Source organism: Heterodontus francisci, chromosome 37 (assembly GCF_036365525.1).
Source record: "Heterodontus francisci isolate sHetFra1 chromosome 37, sHetFra1.hap1, whole genome shotgun sequence".
Lineage (NCBI taxonomy): Eukaryota > Metazoa > Chordata > Chondrichthyes > Heterodontiformes > Heterodontidae > Heterodontus > Heterodontus francisci.
Window position 1 is genome coordinate 6,184,705 of NC_090407.1, and position 24,902 is coordinate 6,209,606.

General features: G+C 42.0%; 1 protein-coding gene across 6 annotated transcripts in view; it reads right to left on the bottom strand.

Annotated features, from left to right (window-relative positions):
* kif1b (kinesin family member 1B) overlaps positions 1–24,902 on the bottom strand; it is a 250,476-nt gene that overhangs the window by 63,187 nt on the left and 162,387 nt on the right. For 4 of the 6 annotated variants that reach the window (XM_068016948.1, XM_068016944.1, XM_068016941.1 and 1 more), the window contains exons 26-36: positions 23,580–23,665; positions 23,328–23,457; positions 20,230–20,392; positions 17,543–17,633; positions 17,288–17,403; positions 15,882–15,937; positions 9,794–9,902; positions 7,080–7,146; positions 4,163–4,247; positions 3,641–3,746; positions 2,943–2,969 (exon numbers count right to left, since the gene is read on the bottom strand). In XM_068016948.1, the coding sequence (XP_067873049.1) occupies positions 2,943–2,969; positions 3,641–3,746; positions 4,163–4,247; positions 7,080–7,146; positions 9,794–9,902; positions 15,882–15,937; positions 17,288–17,403; positions 17,543–17,633; positions 20,230–20,392; positions 23,328–23,457; positions 23,580–23,665 (1,036 nt within the window). The remainder of the gene's footprint in view (positions 1–2,942; positions 2,970–3,640; positions 3,747–4,162; positions 4,248–7,079; positions 7,147–9,793; positions 9,903–15,881; positions 15,938–17,287; positions 17,404–17,542; positions 17,634–20,229; positions 20,393–23,327; positions 23,458–23,579; positions 23,666–24,902) is intronic. The other 2 variants (XM_068016945.1, XM_068016943.1) reach the window with 1 other exon arrangement.

The window sequence follows — 24,902 nt, forward strand, 5'->3', positions numbered from 1 at the left end:
TCTCGCTCTCCTCCCCTCTCTCGCTCTCGCTCTCCTCCCCTCTCTCGCTCTCGCTCTCCTCCCCTCTCTCGCTCTCGCTCTCCTCCCCTCTCTCGCTCTCGCTCTCCTCCCCTCTCTCGCTCTCGCTCTCCTCCCCTCTCTCGCTCTCGCTCTCCTCCCCTCTCTCGCTCTCGCTCTCCTCCCCTCTCTCGCTCTCGCTCTCCTCCCCTCTCTCGCTCTCGCTCTCCTCCCCTCTCTCGCTCTCGCTCTCCTCCCCTCTCTCGCTCTCGCTCTCCTCCCCTCTCTCGCTCTCGCTCTCCTCCCCTCTCTCGCTCTCGCTCTCCTCCCCTCTCTCGCTCTCGCTCTCCTCCCCTCTCTCGCTCTCGCTCTCCTCCCTCTCTCGCTCTCGCTCTCCTCCCCTCTCTCGCTCTCGCTCTCCTCCCCTCTCTCGCTCTCGCTCTCCTCCCCTCTCTCGCTCTCGCTCTCCTCCCCTCTCTCGCTCTCGCTCTCCTCCCCTCTCTCGCTCTCGCTCTCCTCCCCTCTCTCGCTCTCGCTCTCCTCCCCTCTCTCGCTCTCGCTCTCCTCCCCTCTCTCGCTCTCGCTCTCCTCCCCTCTCTCGCTCTCGCTCTCCTCCCCTCTCTCGCTCTCGCTCTCCTCCCCTCTCTCGCTCTCGCTCTCCTCCCCTCTCTCGCTCTCGCTCTCCTCCCCTCTCTCGCTCTCGCTCTCCTCCCCTCTCTCGCTCTCGCTCTCCTCCCCTCTCTCGCTCTCGCTCTCCTCCCCTCTCTCGCTCTCGCTCTCCTCCCCTCTCTCGCTCTCGCTCTCCTCCCCTCTCTCGCTCTCGCTCTCCTCCCCTCTCTCGCTCTCGCTCTCCTCCCCTCTCTCGCTCTCGCTCTCCTCCCCTCTCTCGCTCTCGCTCTCCTCCCCTCTCTCGCTCTCAGCTCTCCTCCCCTCTCTCGCTCTCCTCCCCTCTCTCGCTCTCCTCCCCTTTTTCTCTCTCGCTCTCCTCCCCTTTTTCTCTCTCGCTCTCCTCCCCTTTTTCTCTCTCGCTCTCTTCCCCTTTTTCTCTCTCGCTCTCTTCCCCTTTTTCTCTCTCGCTCTCTTCCCCTTTTTCTCTCTCGCTCTCTTCCCCTTTTTCTCTCTCGCTCTCTTCCCCTTTTTCTCTCTCGCTCTCCTTCCCCTTTTTCTCTCTCGCTCTCTTCCCCTTTTTCTCTCTCGCTCTCTTCCCTTTTCTCTCTCTCGCTCTCTTCCCCTTTTTTTTTCTCTCTCTCTCTCTCTCTCACCCCCTTCCGAATTTGGGAAACCACTGTTCCCAATGTCAGCACCTGTCAGCCGTGAAACTCACTTGAGACCTTTTTTAAAAGCCAGTCTGACAATGGGAAATTTCTCATGTCCAGTCACTGACCCTGGGCGAGGATGAGGAACGGCCCGCGTGCAGTTTACATCCATAGGCCAGATGGAAACCTCTGGCGGGCTGGATCCTGGCCGTGGGCCATATATTGGACAACCCTGCTCTACACTGAATAACTAGTGTCACTACTAAGGCCTAGGGGAATGGCAGAGGGGATGCTGTACAAGAGGAGTGTCATACAGGAACTATTTCTCAGGAGGTGGTTTTTACTGGAATCACTGGAGACTATGTCTTGTGTGAATTGCGGGTAAACTGCCCTTTCATCTTTATATCACAGGCTATTTCCTTTTAAACATTTTCATAATTGCAAGTGAGGTTAAAAAGAGGATGGCGATCTCTCATTTCCTTGACAACCCCATCTGAGCTGTCTTACATCCAACATTACCAGGTTACAAACTGGAAAATTTTGAGATTCTTCAACAGTTGAGATAATTCAGGACAAGTTTAACTCGTACATTATTATTTTGTCAGAAACCTTAATTTAAATTCTCCATTTTCATTCCTCATCCTTGGGGAGGCCGTTCCCTCACATGTGAACTTAAGACAGGGACTGCCTGGAGGCTATTCAACCCAATGGTGCATCACAGCTGAACCAGATTCTGTTCTACACAGCGCACCTGGTGTGGGAATCCTGATCAATAGCTCTTCCCTGACCCCAGTGACGCTGAAGTTAAGTGGAGCCCCCCGATCTTTGACCCTGTTGAGTCTTGTTATGCTAATTTCCTGTAGCACAGGAATCTTATCGTTGCTAACACTAATATTCCACATCACTGTGGCTCCATAAATGTATACTTTTCTAGTTACAAAGCAGACTATCCCCTTAAATATTTGAATAAGTTTAACCTAAAGATCGAGATCTTGTTGGTACCTGGCTTTGTAACTAACACTCCATCTGTGAAGATTGTAAGATTGTTATCTGCACTGCATATACTGTCTCTCTAGTGGCTTAGACTAGTTGACAGCAACAGCACCAGATGATGATTACCCAATTTTACTGAATTTTTATAGTCAGAGGGCTAACATTTTTGCCAAATTGTCTGGGAAACAATTACATTTATAAAAACAAAATACTGCAGATGCTGGAAACCGGAAATAAAAGAACAGAAAATGCTGGAAAAGCTCAGCATTTCTGGCAGCCTCTGTGCAGAGAGAAACAGAGTTAACATTTCAGGTCAACAATGAAAGCTCAACGACCTGAAACGTTAATTCTCTCTCTCTCTCTCCACAGATGCTGCCTGGCCTGCTGAGTATTTCCAGCATTTTCTGTAATGACAATTACAGCACATGGGTCTGTGGAGCTTAACCCCAGTTTCTAGATTCCGAGATCAAGAAGAAAGAGTTCCGAGCCACTGACGTTTATGATGTTGTGCAAGTAAACTATTTTCCTTGATTATTTCCCATGCCTGTGATATAAAGGACACGTTTGGGATCAACACTAAAGACTGAACACACAACAAGCAAAGGAAATCAATAATTAGATTATTTAAAGAAAAGAGATGGAGCGCTAAGCTAATATGCACAGAATAAACAAGCAGCAGTGAAAAACTCAAAATACCTAGGTAAATCCAAATCAAGAAACAGCCTGCAAAATACAAGAAGCATCCATTAGTAGTAATGAAGACGGAGTGAAACAAAGAATATAATGCAGCTAAATTAAAAAGAAAAAGCAGCCAGGCACGACTTGTGTAAGCAATAAAAGAAACTGCAAAAACGTGAACCACTGCATCAGTACAACATAAAAGTTACCTGCTTCCTGACAATAAAATTACTTCTTCCTTCCTGAACACTTTGCAGTTATATGAAGACTTGAATTCAACTTCTAGACTGGTTCAGCATAACAGCCCTTCATATGTTGGAACATCCGTAATGTTAATGCTCAATGCCCAATGGTTGATGGTCGGCACAGACTCGGTGGGCCGAAGGGCCTGTTTAAGTGCTGTATCTCTAAACTAAACTAAACTAAATGAGGTACTCATCCAGACACCCAAGTATACACACATCAATAGCCCTTTCTGTTTTGATGCATTTCTTCACTTCACTCGACCTTGTTGCAGACCCCACTTGATGACAATTTTCACTGCTTTGGCTTTAATTAATTGGTCTTTGGAGCTGGATTTTTGACAAACAAAACCATTTAAACAGCAAGTTGCTCCAAACCAACTACCACCAGACAGGGAATGATATTTCATAAGAGTATGGGCAAAAGAACTGAACCTCAAGACATGCAGTCTCTTCTGGAAAAAAAACACTTACCTATGGGCATCATTTGAAGATTTGATATGCTTTGCAGAAATAATATTCAAAGACAAAACAGCATCTACAACAGCTTCATCCACCTCCGGCTTATTCCTGATTCGGCCTGGGAGACGAGAGAAAAAACACAAAATTACTGGGTCTAAAGGAGACAGCATGAACATCTGTGTCTCGCGCACTTTCTTTCATGCATGAAGTCGAAAGGAAATTTTGTATATCAGTTTATAATAAATCACAGAGTGTTTAATATAAGAATGTGGACATTTTAAACATCAAATGCAAAGATTTACTGTTCAGAGTAAAATGAGAATGTTAATAATTAAATCTTATTGAGGGTCCAAACATTACTAAATTACAGTAATTGCCACTCTACAGCGAAATGGTTCAGAATTTGAAGAACGTTAAAAATTTAAATAAAATGGGCTCAGTAGCAAACTCAAAATACTTCACAAAACAAAGTTTAATATTTTCAATCAAGTTATCTCATTGTAAAAGGAAAAAAGATTTTGGAATAACACCCACCAACAACTAGCTCTCGAACATCCTTCCAATGAAGTTCACTGCCCTTTTCATGTACAATTGTTACTGTAATCCTGCGTTGAATTCCCTAGTGAAAGAAAATAAAGTTCTAGTTAATTTTGTGTTATATGTGACTCATTGGTTGCACTCTCACTGCTGTATCAGAAGGCTGCAGGTACAAGTCACACTCCAGGACTTAAGTACATAATCAAGGCTGACATTTAGCTGCAGTATTGAAGGAGTGCAGCACTGTCTGAGGTCCAGTGTTTTTGGACGCCCTCTCAAGTGAATGCAGAACTCCGATGACACTTTTTGAAGAGGAGGAGGGGTATCCTGGCCAATATTTATCCCTCAACCAACAGCACCACAATAAATTATACGGTCATTTATCTCATTGCCGTTAATGGGACCTGAATGCAAATTGGTTGCCGTGTTTCCTACATTTCAAAATGTACTCCATTAACTGTGAAGCACTTTAGGATATCCTGAGGTCATGAAAGGCGCTATACAAATGCAAGTTCTTCCCTTCTTAAATTACATATGTATTTATAATTTTAATACAGCTGTTTATAGTACAAGGTCACAGCTTGACTAGGACAGGACTGAATGAATGAACGCTTCGAGAAGCTCCGAGTGCTGAGCCTTGGTAGGTCGAACAAAAGCAGATCCACCAGCCAATTGAGCTTAAAGAAAATTATAGCAAGTCTAGATTATATCAAGAAATTGTTATTTTTTTTTTAAAACCAGGAATTGGAACAAATTATTTGAAAAATACCATCTACATCATTATACTAAAATATAATATTACGGCTTTAGTCAGATCACCAGCATTCAGTGGTCCTCGTTACACAAGAGTGTCTGACGCAAAATGCTTCAGGTGGTATTGTAGTTAGAAACACAGAAAACAATAGAGGAAACCAGACTAGATCCACAGCAGTGATTGTGTGTGATACACAGCCAAGGATGCTCAGTAAATCACTGCCATGGACTAATTCAACATTTCCAAATTCTTCAAATAATTCACATCTAATAATTGAATTCATGAGAAATGTGGTTTTAACTGGTCATCATCACACTGCTGCTTGCAGGTGCTTGCTGTGCCAACATTACAACAGCAGTAGTACGCCTTTTAGAGGAGATGTTAAAATCGAGGCCCACCTGCCATTTCAGGAGAATGTAAAAGATCCCATGGCACTATTTTGAAGACGTTCTCCCCGGTGTACCGGCTGATATTTAACCCTCAGCCAACATCACTAATACACTTTATTTGGTTATCATTACATTGCTGTTTCGGAGAGCTTGCCGTGTGCCAAATTGGCAGCCTCATTTCCAATATTACAATAGTCACTACACTTCAAAAGTACCCAATTGACTGTAAAGTGTTTTGGGGCATCCTGTGGTTATGAAAGGTGCTATATAAATGCAAGTCTTTCTTTCTATTGTCACAATGCTAAATCCGCAAAAGATTATTTTTCCTTAAATTCAATCTCCAAACTAAAAGAAAATCTCCTCGTGTGGTCCGAGGTCAGTTAAACCAAAGAGTGACTCATTTCTCCTCAACTTTATTCTTTCCAAAATACACCAAAAGTGCACAATGGCACTTAAAATGAAATATTGCATTTTACAACCTACACCATTTAATACTGTATAGTTGAATTACAGAAGTGACACAACCATTATGTAAACAACACACTGCGTTCACAGAATATTTGATCAGGTAAATGCATCATTTTTATAATTCGTACTTATACAGTTTTTTCTTTAATTTTCTCAGGTGTTCATTCCTTGCTAAATACACTGTGCCAATTGCACTGATCCGGGATGTACAACAGCACTTGTTGCTCGCTGTCACATCACCAAAGTATCTATGGTTTATGTGGTCACCAGTTTGGGGAGTGTTGACCAGCTATTTGACTGTGCAGAGCATCATCATCCGTCACTGATAACATTCTTGTCTTATGTACGATCATAGCTACACTCACAGACACTCACTCTCGCACTCACTCATTCATTCCAGCAAGGGTCACTGCACAGGAGCAAGAACCTGGATGATATCTATTGCTGGAACACAGAGATCCATTGCAGCCGTGTCAGTGCAGGGCGAAATGAAACCCTGTCAGTATGGCTCAGCATGATGTGTGACAACTGAAGTACTAGCACTTTAGCCCTTTTTAAATAATTAGTGTGGCAGTAATTGTTTATGATGGGGCTCTGTCCCACACATCCTACCTCAGAGGAGTTGTGTATTCTCTTGCTTGCGGTTTATCGTACTTCCGTTCTGCAATCTAATATAAATGGCCCCACAGCTATACTACCTACCACTTTAAACTTCTAGATGACGGCCCCTCTAAATTTTCTTTCCTCCATGAAGACCAAGCTCAATTTTTAGAGTCTCTAAAGAACTCAGTCTCACGAAACAGAATCACCTGGTTGCTTTTTTTCTTCCCGCACTAAAATTGACTCTTTCAGGTCTAAGACAGAATGAGAACTAGCCCAGTTTCAAATTTCCATTTTTGTGTTTAGAATCATTTGAGATCACCTGAGTGTCAAATCCAACAAGAGTTATTTCCCCAAACGTCAACAAGCTGGCATTTGGCTCCAGTTCGTTTGACCATGGTTAAGCCTTCACAGAGGAATCCAGTTGCATCTAATGGCCCAAAACTCAGCTCCACAGAACTAGAGTTGGGTACAACAGGACAACTATTCTGCTGGAGGGGGTACACACACCGGGTAACGATGACATTGCAAGACATTGCTAGGTTGCTTGGATCAGAGTTGAATACATCTGAATTTAAGTGCAATTAAGGCTTGAAAGTTTAATATTTTTGTGTAGCAATTTTTGAAGTTAGAAACGCTTCATTTGGCACAAATTATTTAACCGAGATTGGGTTAAACCGGTGAGTTTCTTTGAAATATTTACCTGGTGAAGCAGGTAAGTGCCTTGACATGGCAGGCCTCCACTATGGTCCACTACTGCTGGAATATACCTACAGAACAGACAAGACAAAGTCACAGCAATAGTCAGCCCAAATAGGGAACAAATTCAACTGAACCATTCTTTGTTTGCTCATCCACCCTCATAAAATTGTGCAAAAAAAAGTCTTGTAACAATTATATAAACTGATCATATTTTAAAGTATTTTACTTTTGAAGATAGAGACATGTTGTCGAAGCTTTTCGTCTTGCACTCATCAGGACAATTCCAAGAATAACCAATGTAAGAGAAAACAACAACTTATACTGCATGAGAAGAGAGTGCTGATTGGTTGGCAAGTGAACTCTGATTGGTAGAAGCGTTGTCATGGTGAATGCACCAATTTACGGTGACTGACAGTTAACTGCCAAGCTTTGTTTAAAATTTAAACCAGGCAGCTTGACTCTAATTGGTCAAGGCATTGCCCTGCAGAATGAACCAGCGAATGGCTGTCACCTATTTTGTTCAGCTGAAACAGGTACAATGTTTGTACATATTCTTTCTGTCTGCAAAGAACAAGGCCCTGTGTATTAATATATGTAGCTTCCAGTACACGCAAATGCGCTACACTATGAGCCCTACTGACAATCTTAAATTGGTTGTCAGCATAATTATTAGCACACTGTGAGCAGCACTCTCCTCATGCAGTATAAGTTGTTGTTTTCCCTTACATTGGTCATTCTTGTGATTGTCCTGATGAGCGCAAGACAAAAAGATTCGACAACATGTCTTTATTTTCAGTAATATTCAAGTTCTGTACTACTAAAAACAAACCTCTATGACTGTAGCCCTTATCACAGGAACATAGGAACAGACTATTTAGACTGTTCCATCATTCAATGAGATCATGGCTGATCTATGACCCAATTCCATATTCCCACCTTTGCCTCATATCCCTTAATACCCTCAGTTAACAAAAATCTATCAATCTCAGATTTAAAATTAATAATTTAGCATCAATTGTCATTTGCAGAAGTTCCAAACTTTTATCATTTTTTGTGAGATGAAAAGTTTTTAATTTCACTCCTGAAAGGTCTGGCTCTCATCTTTGGACTATGTCCCCGAGTTCTAGACTCCCCCACCAGCGAAAATAGTTTCTCTCCATCTACCCCATCGTTCTCCTTAATATCTTGAAAACTTCGATTAAATCATCTCTTAACCTAAGTTCCAGAGAATACAACCCTAGTTTATGTAATCTCTCCTTGTAGTTTAACACTTTGAGTTGAGGTATTATTCTGGTAAATCTTCGCTGCACTCCCTCTAAGACCAATATATCCTTCCTAAGGTGTGAGCGCGCCAGGTACGGTCTAACCAATGGTTTTGTATAGCTGTAGCATGACTTCTAGCCCCTTATATGCTAATCCTCTAGATACAAAATGAAATGTTTTAAGAAGTTGCATCTGTACAGAAGTGTTAGTATCCTCCAAAATGCAATTCTTTAGATTTTCTGATTTTTTTTTTCCATACCTGTTCATGATATTCTAATGATCTACGTACCTGAACCTACAAGTAGGGCGGCCACTGACAGACCTCAAGAATACTGGACATCCTTGCCAACTCCCACGAACACATGCATTTGTGCATTTCTTTATATAAAAATAACTACTGATTTGAACCTTTTGCTCAAACAAGTGAGAAAACCTTACATAATGTCTCAGAGTGAGCTAACACTGGAGACCTTGTACATTTCCAGCTTATGATGAACCTTGGAAGAGCTAAAGCAGGTTAAAAAAAATTGAAGTGATGCTTTTAATTAGGAACTGTGTGTACAAGTGTTGAGAGTGGCTAGTAACCCAACCCATTTTAACTGCAGCAATATCCAGGTTGAGAATAGCAAGGCACAGACAGACAAGGAGGGTTTTTACCAGGCTGTTGTTTATCTCCTCATGGCAGTTATTCGAGAGTAGTGTGCATCACCGTGGCTCTACGCCTATGTCAATCACAGCACAAGCGATGCAACGATGTAGCGTGAGGGTGTCATAAGGACGTACACACGGATAGGCCCAATAGGACTTTTGCGGGGCCGCTACAGTGGCCCTGGGCCCAGCTATCACAGGCACTCACAGGACCAACAAGTTCAATTTTAAATGCATCCCTAGAGGTTGGGCACTTTAAAATAAAAATATTGGACAAAAGGGCATTGGTTCAAATTGGGTACCAGACAGGGGATAGATAGACTACCTGAAAACTGGACAAAGGGCCAACCTACCCGCAAGTCTCTCTGCACTTCCATAGTTTCTAGTTTTTCACCATTTATAAATTACCTTGTGCTATCATTTTTAAGGTCCAAAGTGGATGACCCAGCATGGACCCGATGGGCCAAATGGCCTCCTTCTACACCGTAATTGACTCTATGACCTCATCTTATCAGAATTTCCACCACAGCTATTATCTCTTTTGCCATCTCCACCCAATCCCTCCTCCCCACCGTCCACAGTTTTTAGATGATACTAACACTTTTGTACAGATGCAACTTCTCAAAAAACATTTCAGTTTTGATCTGTATGAATAACCAAAGCTGTACAAGCATTTATCCACCTAATGAAACTCATCTCAGACAACATTGACAACATCATGAGAATAAGATTATGCAAATTGCATTATGCCTGATTGTACATGTATTGATCAGTAAAAACTGACCTCGTCATTTATCAACTTACTCTCCAGTAGGTTCCAGTTCGCTGATCTCAAACCAGACAAGCAAGTCATATTTACTGACGCATTGTCCTAGACTAGGTTTGCTCATGGCATTCAACTTAGTGGCTGGTACTGAAACACGAAAAGAAAAAGAATGTCAACACATTAAACTTAACATGTAGCTACAGTCTACAATAACCACCAGCCATTTTCCATCTTTTTTATAGCTTTCAAAATAAAACTTCCTGGGAAAAGGAGGAGAAAATATAAAACAAAATCAGCTAATTCCAAACCCGTGCTCCTATCTTTGCATCTCCTCCCACTCAATCCTGAGTATTAAAGATCTTTCACATAAACTTGATGCCAAATTTTCTGTCCCAAATATGAAATTATTTAATCCACAAGTTGGTTGATATCATGTTTCTGTAAAGTAACAAGATGATGCCAGAATATAAAAGGATGAATTAACCAATTTACTAAAGCTAAATTAAGAAAGTAGGAGTGGAAATATGATGACAACTAATTTTTGAATGCCACAATTACAGAATGCTCAATTGCAGCTTGACACAGTGTCCTGGTAATTTGTATTTCTTTGTCTAATAATGCAGTTCCAACACTGATATCATGCAAAATAAGCCAGGGACGCCCTATCTGTTGAGCTGAGGACCAAATACTTGCGTTAACATTAGTAACTGGGCTGCATGACTTTGCAGAAAGGCGAGTCCCAGTGTACAGAAAATTTAAACATTCCTATGCATGAATAGTGTAAGACCTCAAACACAAAAAAGCAGCACGGTGCACACTGAAAAACAGATCTATCACACACACACACACAAAAGACTTGCTATACACAAAGAATGCCAGAAAGCCCAACACAAAAAAGTACACAAATTCAAACCCCTGAAACACAAAAAAAAATTAAGCATTCTTCCTCATCCAACTAGTTTTTGTTCCCCAATCCTTCGCCTCACCCCAAAGCTTGAACACTGGGAAGATTGTGCCTTGACTCTTTAAACTTCCTAGACTGGAGGACTAATTAATGCAGAAAAAAAAAGAGCTGCTCCTTGACTGGTCTAAATCAACAAGAGAGCAGCTAGTCTGCCAGGCCTGCAAAATCTGAAGAGTTGTTACTGCTCTCAGTGAAACTAAGATATGAGAAGAAACATTAACTGGTTTAACTGCAGCAGTCATATCAACAGCGTGGCTACAAAAGCAGGGTCAGAAACTGGGTAACTCATCTCTCGACCCTCCACTATCTGCACAACTCAAGTCAGGAGCGACACAGAAGACTCACTACTCGCCTGGACAGGTGCAGCTGCAACAGCATCAAGAAGTTGAATATCACCTGCACTAAAGGTGTTCACTTGACTGGTGCTAATGGAATCTACCATTGCCACACCTTGGTTATAGAATATACTACCTAGAGAATGAACTGCCTTAATTCACCAAGCTTAATCCTGAAGCAGCTTGCAGCTCTATAACCCCTACTTCCCCTACATTACAACAGTGACTACACTTCACTGACTGTAAAAGGACTTTGGGACTTTCGGAGGTCACAAAAGGTTCAATGAAAATGCAAGAACCTTCTTTCTTTACCTAGAAGGACGAGAGCAGCATAATTGTGGGAACACTATCACTTCCAATTCCTCTCCATCCTGGATTGGACATATACTGGCATTCCTTCATCAGTGCTAGACCATAACCTTGGAATTCCCTACCCAACACCACTGTGGGAAGACCATCAGCACCATCTCTGCAGCCGTTAAAGGAGAAGGCTAATCAGCATTTATTTTGGGGAGGGGGCGTAGAGATGGACAATAACTGCAACAATGTCAGGGTCACACACATCCCGAAAGCAAAGAAGTGCAGAAACAGTTCTACACCAGAATTGAACCATTTATCCAACGAATATGAATTCAGAAATACTTTATGAATCTGTATGTTACTTGTTTTATGTCATACTATCAGCTTCCAGTAATCTGTATAAAATCTTTCCTCAAAATAGACGGCATTTGGTGGAACCATTTTAAAGTGCAAAGGATAACCAGTGCTCAAAATGTCAACCACAAACCAATTCCTCTGTTTTTCTATTTCATTTGCCAAAATATCAAAGTATCAGCCAAGTTGAAGATCAATTCTAAGCAAATTAAAGAGACAAAACATTTTGTTATGCCAAATGTTGTGCTGCTTCTACTCAGTCTGATCTTTGTTCTGATTTTTCTATTCAGACTTGATTCTCCAATATATAAGCCCCCTCGACATGAGAAAGTTGAGATCACGTTAGAACAAGCAGCCTTATTCACTGTGATTCCCTCCACTGTTGAACTCTTTCAGCCCTCACCATTGTTTTTGGTCCAAATTCTCATTCCAAATGGAAACTTGCCTTAACTCATCCTGAAACTGCCACCAACACATTCCACTGGTTACAGAGTCAAACGAAATTACATTTTAGCGAAATTTGAAGCGTGGTGCTGCTTTTGAAATGGGAAATGCATATAGGATTACTTTGAATTACCTAACAGCTCAACAGTACAAGAGATGAGAAGGTTCCAGTTAGATAGACTACTGCAAAAAGAGTAATTTTCACAAAATAGTTCAAAGTAAATCCCTCATTAGTAATACTGAAGAGCAAACACATGCATTACAAAAGCCAACTTCTTTGAAAGAACTGACTGTTTAAGCACTTTGCTATGGAAACATTGACATCTATCTTATTTGATTAAAAAGCAAACATTTTCACATCCCAGAAACATGCAGAGTTTAAAAATAAGAGAAAGCATAGTAAGTACATTTCACTCAACCATGGCAAATATTGGACATGCATACTTTTAACTACTGGTATACATAAACACAACCTAATGGAGAACAACAGGGAGGGGGTAACACAATTAATAGTTACATCCATTGGAACACATCTGGAGAGAAAACTCATTGCCAAAACTTCTATTTTGTGTCAAATATTTTAAAAATCATTTTTTTTGGACAAGGATTTTGAAACTATGCAACACTTTGGTAAGAGTAGAGACGAAGAAAAGAATGGGTTCAACATGTTTTTGGGGCTAGGCAGAAAGGATATTTTATTCATTTAAAAAAAAAGTCCGATAGACATTGGCATTTCCATTCACTAGGCTAAATCTACCAAGCACAATCTGGATCACAGAGTGCTGTATTAGTTACCTTCTACAAAGTGTTTTTCAAAAATAAAATGTGGTGCTTTACTTGTTTGTTCTCAACACCAGGCTTCACTTTAGGAGACTCCTGACTGAGATTCTATACACAAGACAATAAGGGACAGCAGTGAAAGTTCTGACCTAACCCAGTATGACACTGAGCAAGCTCACTCCACTGAGCTTCTTACTGACTCCCTGTATATCTAATGTTTGAAAGGGTCCAGCATCTCTCACTTCTAAATAAGTTACAGCAAAACTATCTTCTACCTTAGCTACGTCCACAGCTATTTAGGTTCCTTTTCAATGCAGCTGACAGTTCCTCTTGCTTTGTTTCATTAACTTGGGAGCTTCCCAGCGCTGTTGTTCCTCAATGGCCTCTTCCATTCATCATCCAATCCTATTGCTCCACTAATTATTTATTGCCACATTTGTTAAACTCTCACCTAGTTATGACCTCCAGTATGTTTATTCCATCAGTTCTTCAAAAGGCCATTGTTTAGATTAGATTAGATTAGAGATACAGCACTGAAACAGGCCCTTCGGCCCACCGAGTCTGTGCCGAACATCAACCACCCATTTATACTCATCCTACACTAATCCCATATTCCTACCAAACATCCCCACCTGTCCCTATATTTCCCTACCACCTACCTATACTAGTGACAATTTATAATGGCCAATTTACCTATCAACCTGCAAGTCTTTTGGCTTGTGGGAGGAAACCGGAGCACCCGGAGAAAACCCACGCAGACACAGGGAGAACTTGCAAACTCCACACAGGCAGTACCCGGAATCGAACCCGGGTCCCTGGAGCTGTGAGGCTGCGGTGCTAACCACTGCGCCACTGTGCCGCCCATACTCTGTGTTACTCTGAACTGTTAATGTTCTTCCTAAGATGAGAACATTGTCCAACAAGTTCCTCCTCATATTGAAATCGGGAAAGATTTATTGCTGTTTTCTATTCTTTTCCAGAACCTCTCTTCTTCTTTGACCTCCTTGTCTCGAGAGACAATGGGCAAGCGCCTAGAGGTGGTCAGTGGTTTGTGAAGCACCTCTAGCAGCAACATAAAGCCTCTTTAAACCCAACCTTGATGTTACCAATCACGACTTCCTGATTCACCTCATCCACCTAGCTACTCTTTGGAACCCTAGTCCTATGCCGTATTATGGTTCTTGTCATCATAACTCAGTTTAAAAACATTATAATGTTTCATTTTTACCCCTCTATCTGACAGAATGCGACCAACTGCAACTTTTTTTTTTAAACAAATGGTCAAAGTGGAGAAAGCAGCGATTTAAAAGATAAGTAAAAGATTGATGAATGGTGCTTTGGAGAATCTACAACAATAGATCCCATATTCAGACTCTGTCCTTGCTCTTAACCAGAATCTGTTCAAATGGAAAATCTGGCTAGTTCATTGGAAACTCCAATTTGGATATTTTCTGGTATAAAACTGGCGGCAGGACATCTGAAGGGTTTCATTTCCAGATCATAGTCTTTGACGTCAAGTGCTGTTTCTCGGATTACATTTTTCATGTCACTTCAAAAAAAGTAGGAACAAAATGAAGTTTAAAAAAATTAATTTAAAATAAAATGACTAAATAGTAAGACAACGACTGACAATCCAGGATAAGGCACAAACTCATACAAACAATGTTAAAATGAAAATAGATTTTGAGATACAGATTAGGCTTCACGAAGCTCTCTCTATGCTCCAAGCATCTGCTTCATTCACTACACTACAGTGCTACTAGTTGATCATGAAAAATGTAGTATGTCTGAACTATGAAGGCAGCGTGAGACAGGGTCCTAAGGCATGACTAATTTGCCATGGCTCTGCATTAATTACCAACCATGATGCTTTGGAACTTTCAGAACGTGACAAATGGGAAGAGGATGAAAAAGAAATGCTGGCAGTTGATCAGTGCTGTTGATGAATGAGCTGGCAGCAGATGAGACAAACGTGTTGGCGTTCTCAGAGAGAGCATCAAGCAACTGCACATTTACATAGCCAGACATCAGATATCTAATCAACTCAATCTTTCGCTCATGGTCTGAAATGGAAGAGAAATCAAGGGCATGGATGGTGTAGAGAGCATGGGGGGGAGGAAAAGAATAAGAAAATAATATTTATTTAACATGCAAAAATAAAAATATTAAAAATGTTTTGCTGTACAAGTCTTGTTATTAATTATACCTTTTTCTTCCATTTGCAACTCAAATCTCTAGCAGGAATAATTCCAAAAACATACCATATTTTTAAGTGTATATACAAGAGACTGTAGCATTAAATGAATATCAAAACTCTTTTCCTTTGCTATTAAATCTTGCTTTAGGAAACATTTTCATCCACACATCCTAACGATGAATATATTTCTGTAATTAAGTCACTGAAAATTACTTGCATATTGATAAGAGATGAAGACCTAAATTGACAGCTGTACAGAGAGCTATACAAAGAGAGAGGGGGAGAAAGAGAGAGACAGGGGGAGAAAGAGAGAGAGAGAGAGAGAGAGGGGGAGAGAGAGAGAGAGAAAAAGAGAGAGAAAAAAGGAAGATGATAGAACGATCATGTCAATTCTAGATAGACTGGATTAGATGGGCAGAATCGTCTGCACTTGCTTCAGAGTTTGTTTCATTTGTTTGAGACTTTACATATAATGACCACTTATTTCCTAAGGCAGAACTCGTCACCTGAAATCATGGTTACCTTAGCGGAAAGTTGAGACCAGGAAACTGCTGGTAGTTACTTTATGCTCTAACTGTGAAAATGTGCTTCTCTGTGTTGTTTTAATCATACAACACAATAGATTAACTAGAACGAGGATTAACTACTCATACACCATGTCTACAGCGAGACAAAAGATTGGACACTACTCAAATTGAACACATTAAATATTGAATGCCAACAACCACAAAAGAACTTCCATTCAGACTCACCTGGTCTTGAAAGGGGCATTGGTGGAGGGAAGTATTTACGAGCTGGTTGTGGTGGACTGAGAAATAAAACAATACAAAGGTGAGTTTATTCATTCATCCATACAATGTTCTCCAAATTAAAAATCAAAATACAATAGATCTACAATGAAAGACTGGGAGAGCTCATCACAATGGCATCTTATTTTAATTGCACTTTACTCTCATCCCTCATCCGTGTAGTGTATATTGATTATGGAGAACATATCTGCATATCCTTTGGAGTATGAGATTACTGAATAAGGGGCATGGTAGCATAGTGGTTATACATCAAAGGGAAATGTTGGCGTTGTGGTAATATCACTGAACTGGTAATCCAAAGCCCCAGACTAATTCCTTCAAAACAAAGGTTCAAATCTTGCTGGCGAATTTAAATTCAATTAATTAATTAAAAACTTGGAATCTCATGGTGCCATGAAACTATCACTGATAGTCGTAAAAACCCATCTGGTTCACTAATGGTCTTTAGGGAAGGAAATCTGCCGCCCTTACCCGGTCTGGCCTATGTATAACTCCAGACACACAGCAATGTGGTTGACTTTTAACTGCTCTCTGAAAGGGCCTAGCAAGCCACTGAGTTGTCAAGGGCAACAAATGCTGGCTTTGCCAGCAACGTCCACATCCCATCAAAGAATAAAAAAAAGTTACTGGACTAGTAATCCAAAGGCCTAGACTAATGTTTTGGAGACTTGCGTTCAAATCCCACCACAGCAGTTGGGGAATTAAAATAAATCTGGAATAAAAAGCTAGCATCAGTAATGGTGATATGCAAACCCATCTGGTTCACTCATACCCTGTATGGAAGGAAATCTGCCATCCTTACGTATGTGACTCCAGACCCTCAGCAATGTAGTTGACTCTTAACTATCCTCTGAAACGGCCTAGCAAGCCACTCAGCTACATTCAAGAAGGAGGTTCACCACCACCTTCTCAAGGGCAATTAGGGATAGGCAATAAATGTTGGCATCCCATGAATGAACAAAGAAAAATAACTGTACAATACTTTGGCTGTGAATAAGAGAGCTTCTCAACTTCAGGTATTTCAGATCAAATGTGTATCCCGTACACTGCAGCAATACAGGTGCAGGAAAAATGATTTAGGGTTTTGAAATATGTATTGGATTCAAGAAAGACCTTAATGTCGCAGTGTTAGTTACTGTACTGCTATAGTAGGATGGGGGAGGGTGGGTGGGGGGGGGGGGGGGGGGGGGGGGGGGGGGGGAGGAAGAGAGGGGCATTTAGACAGGGGCCTAAAGGAAAGTCTGGTTTCATATAAAGCCATACAATCCTTGTAGACCAAGTTCAATTACTTACATCATTAATATACCGCAAAACTTTCAAAGCTCTTTACAATTCTCTGTTGCTTTTACCTCTTAAATTCTTGTCCTTGGTAATAAGGGTGTTGTTGATAATGTCCAAATACTTCAAATACAATTGGCTTTGTCTTGATGTATTCTATAAATGATTCTGTTACTTCGACGGCGACCTAAAGGATTTTAAAGGCAGGTTTACAATTTACTTCGGGAAAACATTTAAAATTCGGCTATTTGAGAACTTTACGTTTAACTGATGGAATGGTCTGTTAAGTGTCTGGGAAAAAAAAAAAATGTGCATCTCAGACTCACATTCTGCACGTGGTAAAAGCCAAGGGGTGTTCCACGGCCGCTGTTCTTTAGAGGTTCAGTTGAGAAGGCCTCGTCATGGCGATGCAGGAAGCTGGTAATAAACAAATTCATCCAATGACTATTAATGTTAAGTTAACAACACCATTAGAATGGTGGAGGGGGGAGCTTGACGCCAGTACATTAAGTTTTTGGACATTGCTAATAATTTCAAGTTTCCAGTTCCTGATTGTAATTACAGCCATTTACAAATTACAATTAATTTTTTTTTTAGCACTGACCTGTAACAGTGCAGTGCTTACTGTATTTATTTATTTAGAGATACAGCACTGAAACAGGCCCTTCGGCCCACCAAGTCTGAACCGACCAACAACCACCCATTTATACTTAACCCTACAGTAATCCCATATTCCCTATAATCTACCTACACTAGGGGCAATTTACAACAGCCAATTTACCTATAAACCTGCAAGTCTTTGGCTGTGGGAGGAAACCGGAGCACCCGGCGAAAACCCACGCGGTCACAGGGAGAACTTGCAAACTCCACACAGGCAGTATCCAGAATCGAACCTGGGTCCCTGGAGCTGTGAGGCTGCGGTGCTAACCACTGCGCCACTGTGCCGCCCAAACTGCGCGGTAGTGGTTATGGTACTAAACTAGAAACCCAAGGGCCATGAAATTGCACTCCCAGTTCTGACAAAGGGTCATCAAAATGAAACATTAACTCTTTCTCTCTCCACAGACGCTACTAGACCTGCAGAATATTTCCAGCATTTTCTGCTTTTCTTCCATGAAATTGTATTCAATAAATGTCGAACTGCAGGCAGACACCAGAGACGTCTCGTCAAAGTATCCCAACTGTCATTAAAAATGAGTCAGTTCACTAATGTCCTTTATTTAGGGAAGAACATCTGGCATTCTACCCATTTTGGCTTAGGCGTGATTCCAATCCTATCTGAAGTGGCTGAGCAAGTTACTCAGCTGTAATTTCAGTTACATAAGAAATATACTGAATAATGGGCTTCTCTGGTTCTTCAAGTGCTGGAACCATTTATGAAATTATTACTGTCCAAACTGATTTTTCCCCCTCGTTTGTGTGGATATACTCCTGTGCACATGAAGGAGGGATGTCAATATTAAGGGACATTACCTCATCTGATTTAAAAAAAACATATTTTGTCCTTGAAAGTTTAGAACTCGCCAGTTTCAAAAAACGGACTATTGCAACAAAACTGCTAAATAGACAGAACGTAAAATCAGTTAAAACATTGCATTTTGACAAAATGAATACAAAAAACCCAGCAGATTTTGATGGAATTATTTGCTTCAGTGGCAATTTTTAAACTCTTGGTACAGCCACTAGATGGAGCACCTTACTGAGGTTGAGGAATACACTTGATCATGCAAAAAAAGAAATTGAACTGGGCTTATTTCCAAACCGTAAAGCTGCTAATGAGGGATCACAGGCGCAGGGAAGAGAGGGGTTGTGGGTGGGAGGAAGGAAGGAAGGCAAAGGGAGGGAGGGAGGAAGGAAGGGAAAGGGAGGGAGGGAGGAAGGGAGGGAAAGGAAGGGAGGGAGGGAAAGGAAGGGAAAGGAAGGAGGGAGGAAGGGAAAGGAGGGAAGGAGGGAGGGGAAGGAGGGAGGGAGGGGAAGGAAGGAGGGAGGGAGGGAGAGAGGAAAATGAAGGAGGGAGGGAGGGAAAGGAAGGTGGGAGGGAGAGGGAAAGGAGGGAGGGAGGGAGGGAGGGTAAGGAGGGAGGGAGGGAGGGTAAGGAGGGAGGGAGGGAGGGAAAGGAGGGAGGGAGGGAGGGAAAGGAAGGAGGGAGGGAGGGAAAGGAAGGAGGGAGGGAGGGAAAGGAAGGAGGGAGGGAGGGAAAGGAAGGAGGGAGGGAGGGAAAGGAAGGAGGGAGGGAGGGAAAGGAAGTAGGGAGGGAGGGAAAGGAAGGAGGGAGGGAGGGAAAGGAAGGAGGGAGGGAGGGAGGGAAAGGAAGGAGGGAGGGAGGGAAAGGAAGGAGGGAGGGAGGGAATGAAAGGAGGGAGGGAGGGAAAGGAAGGAGGGAGGGAGGGAAAGGAAGGAGGGAGGGAGGGAAAGGAAGGAGGGAGGGAGGGAAAGGAAGGAGGGAGGGAGGGAAAGGAAGGAGGGAGGGTGGGAGGGAAAGGAAGGAGGGAGGGTGGGAGGGAAAGGAAGGAGGGAGGGTGGGAGGGAAAGGAAGGAGGGAGGGTGGGAGGGAAAGGAGGGAAGGGAGGGAGAGAGAGCGAGCGAGGGAGAGAGGGAGTGGCACCAGTGCTGCAATGTAGAGGAAAGCAAATAAGGTAATTAGTTTCAAATTATTTATCAGCATTTAAAACCAAACTGCACTGCAACATAGTTTTAATCTACATAAATTGTTATTTGCTTCATCCCAAACCCTAGCTGTTATTTTAGAGGAGTGGGAATAAAAATACCAAAGTACATGCTTAAAAATATTAGCTTTTCTATGCAATAAAAACATGTTAATAGCCAAAAGAGCTTTCTCGCATGTGATTATATACAGGAACTACACAGTTCATCGTTACGTTGAAACTAGCAAAATCTACAGAGTAAATGGCCCGTTACTATCTGAGAATTTAAATGGTGTGTGTGATGGAACCTCTCAGGGTCGGCTGTATGGATATAAACCACAAAGTACAATTGCAAATAAGTTGCTTACTTGAACTGACAAAAGATGTCTGCATATTCGGGTGGAATCCCATTGGCCTGCAGAACTGTGACGCGAAAAGTGAAAATACTACCAATTTTCAGGTGTTCCCCAATGCCGTCAGAAATTCCCTCCAGAGATAGTTTGGGGTCCAACTCTTTGCTCGATTTAATGTCTGCCATTCAAAAGACCCGGATACAATAGGATTAATCTAACAACCAGAGCCGAAGACAATTTAAGCCATTTAGCTCACTACATACCATAAAAGGTTGAACAGGTTAATAACCTCCTTCAGTCAAAGTTTTCAGTCCTCTCAAGAAACTAATTCCATGTATTATTTAGCATCATTATTAATAATTTACCAGCAAAATCAAACAAAGGGTTGTTCTCCTTTGAGATGGTTCAGAGGCGATTTGAAGGTTGTGTTCAAAATCACGAGGGACCTAAACAGGGTAGTGAAACTGTCCCCATCAGTGGAAGAGTCGAGAACCAGTGGACGCAGATTTAAGGTGATTGGCAGAAGAACCAAAGGCAACATGAGGAAAACCTTTCTTATGCAGTGAGTAGTTATGATCTGGACTGCCTGAGAGTGTGGTGGAGGCAGGTTCAATCACCTGAAGTACCAAAAAGGAAAGAAATTTGCAGGGTTACAGGGAAAGGGCAGGGGAGTGGAACTAGATAACTGGCTCTTGCAAAGAGTTGGTACAGGCCTGAAGGGCCGAATGGCCCCCTTCTGTGCTGGAACCATTCTATGAAATCATCTGAAATACAGACATACATCCAATGTATTAAATTACTTTAGCAACTGGACTGGAGTATGATCATAACCAATAAACTCAGCCCATTGCAAGATCAAGCCCAGAGTGTTAAATACCACGTCAGTTAATTTACAATCTTGTAAATTTAGTTTCAAATTAGTTGGAATATTTTTCTTTTATTCCTCAGTACTTTAACAAAACAGGGATTTCCTAAATGGTAAAAGCTGTCACGTTACATTAAAATTGGGAGCAAGTCTTAGTTTTATATTTAGAAGGTTACAATGGGAGACAAAAAAGAAAGAGTAAGGAACAGCCTTAATAGGTTTTACTTTATTTTAAAAGCAGCACACTGGCCAGACAGGAGCCTGACCTTTGTGAAGATGTATTATAAGCTATCTTGGGGCACCCTGGTTAGAAGGGAGGAGAAAGCAGATATTCAGAGGCCTACCAGAAAGATGCATGAGTGTCCATGTCTAACCTCATCATGAACCGGGGACAATGTTCTGCAGTGCTCCAGTTGCTACTGCAGCTGAATCCATGATACAACTGACTGCCCTTAGGGGAGTAGAGTGAAAAGGATACAGCATCCTTGTGTATGAATCAACCGAATCAGGTCACTCCTTTCTCCACATATTCAAAAGGGTATTACAAAGTCACAAATGCTGCGATACTAATCCATTTCCACAGAAAAGAAAAATACAATCTTACTATATTTTAATTCAAATCCTATTGCATTTATTAATTGTGCTCAATATGAATATGAATACGAATGGACAGCAGAATTTAAATAGCAATTTTCATTATAAGTTGGAAAGATTTCACCTCGGCTGAGTTCTGTAAAATGATTTTTTAAGTACCAGATTCACTCAGTACCCCATTATTCTTAATAGGATTTCTATGAAATTCGCCACAGTGAGATTTATATAGCAGCTTATATTATGGTTTATATGACTAAGCTCTGACAAGGTTGTACAGTACCGCTATTGAAATAGCTTCACTTTCTGATGCAACTTGAAGGGATTATATTGAATGTACTCAAGAGGTTCATGCAAATGAACTCAATTATGAACATACGAATTAGGAGCAGGAGTAGGCCACTCGGCCCCTTGAAACTGCTCCACCATTCAATAAGTTCATGGTTGAACTGATTACTCCACATTTCCACCTACCCTCAATAACCTTCCACCCCCTTGCTCATCAAGAATGTATCTACCTCTGCCTTAAAAATATTCAAAGACTCTGTTTCCACTGCCTTTTGAGGAAGAGAATTCCAAAGACTCACAACCCTCTGAGAAAAAATTTCTCCTCATCTCTGTCGTAAATGGGCGACCCCTGTTTTTTCAACAGTGACCCCTAGTTCTAGATTCTCCCACAAGGGGAAACATCCTTTCCACACCCACCCTGTCAAGACCCCTCAGGATCTGATATGTTTCAATCAAGTGGCCTCTTACTCTTCTAAATTCCAAAAGATACAACCCTAGCCTGTCCAATCTTTCATTGTAAGACAGCCCGCCCATTCCAGGTATTAGTCTAGTAAACCTTCTCTGTACTGCCTCCAATGCATTCACATCCTTCCTTAAATAAGGAGACCAGTACTGTACACAGTACTCCAGATGTGGTCTCACCAATATCCTGTATAGCTGAAGCATAACATCCCTACTTTTGTATTCAATTCCCCTCGTGATAAACAATAACATTCTATTAGCTTTCCTAATTACTTGCTGCACCTGCATACTAACCTTTTGTGATTCATGCACTAGGACACCCAGATCCCTCTGCATCTGAGCTCTGCAATCTCTCAACATTGTGATAATATGCTTTTCTTTTATTCTTCCTGCCAAAGTGGACAATTTCACACATTATACTCCATTTGCCAGGTCTTTGCCCACTCACTTAACCTATCTATATCCCTTTGTAGCCTCCTTATGTCCTCTTCACAAGTTACTTTCCTACCTATCATCAGCAAATTTAGCAACTACACCTTCGGTCCCTTCATCTAAGTCATTTATATAAACTGTAAAAAAAAGTTGAGACCCCAGCACCGATCGCTGTGGCACATCACTCGTTACATCTTGCCAAACAGAAAATGACCCATTTATACCTACTCTGTTTTCTGTTAGCTAGTCAATCTTCTATCCATGCCAATATGTTACCCCCTACACCATGGGCTTTTATTTCCTGCAATAACCTTATCAAATGCCTTCTGGAAATCTAAGTACAATACATCCACCATTTCCCCTTTATCCAGCGCATATCCAGTGTAATCTTATTACATTCCAATTGCAGTCTGAAAAAGTAATTGCTATTGTTCACAATGCAAATGTAATTCCAAGCTTATTCAAAATAGTTTACCAAGTTCATTGATTCTGTTCATCTCCTCTGATGGGGTAATGATCTCTGTATTCTGACCCTGCCCTTCTACAATCCTGAGTTCCTCCATTGAGAGCCCAGAACGCGACATTACAACAGAAGAAATGTCACTCTGCGAAAACAGCAACAAAGAACTAAATGGAAAAGATGACAATAACCCAGGTGCCTCGACATTTGTCTATTTAGACATTCAAATCTGTGGCAGTAGTTCAGAAACAGCAAAGTTACATGTACCTCTCTGAAGTTCTCGTCGTCGAATGAGATTTTGGCAGTGCCTGACTGACGTACACCAGATCCATAGTCTGGTGCCTCCTCATCAGCTAGATAAGACAAAAACATTCAGCATGAAATACAAACAGATTTGGGTTCGGCATACTCTTACACAAACTGTTAGGGTTAGTGTTCGACACAGTTGCCACAAAGTGTTTTTACAACTTTAGAGCCTGTTGAATTGTTACAAGAGATGTTTGTGGTGACGGGCTCTCTTTTTTAACTTGTTCATGGGATGTGGGTGTCACTGGCTAGGCCAGCATTTATTACCCATCCCTAATTGCCCTTGAGAAGGTTGTGGCGAGCCGCCTTCTTGAACCACTGCTTGGGGTGTAGGTACACCCACAGTGCTGTTAGGGAGTTCCAGGATTTTGACCCAGCGACAGTGAAGGAACGGCGATATAGTTCCAAGTCAGGATGGTGTGTGACTTGGACAGGAACTTGCAGGTGGTGGTGTTCCCATATGTCTGCTGCCCTTTTCCTTCTAGGTAGTGGAGGTCGAAGGTTTGGAAGATGCTGTCGAAGGAGCTTTGGTGAGTTGCTGCAGTGCATCTTGTAGATGGTACACACTGCTGCCACTGTGCGTCGGTGGTGAGTGGAGTGAATGTCGAAGGTGGTGGATGGGGTGCCAATCAAGTGGACTGCTTTCTTCTGGATAGTGTCAAGCTTCTTGACTGTTGTTGGAGCTGCACCTATCCAGGCAAGTGGAGAGCATTCCATCACACTCCTGACTTGTGCCTTGTAGGTGGTGGACAGGCACTGGGGAGTCAGGACGCGAGTTACTTGCAGCAGAATTCCTAGCCTCTGACCTGCTCTTGTAGCCACAGTATTTATGTGGCTGGTCCATTTCAGTTTCTGGTCAATGGTAACCCCTAGGATGGTAATGCCATTGAACGTCCTGGGGAGATGGCCAGATTCTCTCTTGTTTGAGAGGGTCATTGCCTGGCACTTGTGTGGCACAAATGTTACTTGCCATTTTTTAGCCCAAGCCTGGATGTTGTCCAAGTCTTGCTGCATATGGGCATGGGCTGCTTCAGTATCTGAGGAGATGCAAATGGTGAACATTGTGCAATCATCAGAGAACATCCCCACTTTTGACCTTATGATGGAAGGAAGGTCATTGATGAAGCAGCTGAAGATGGTTGGGCCGAGGACACTATCCTGAGGAACTCCTGCAGTTATGTCCTGAGATGTTTGACCTTCAACAACCACAACCAGCTTCCTTTGCGCTAGGTACAACTCCAACCAGCGGAGAGTTTTCTGCCTGATTCCCATTAACTCCAGTTT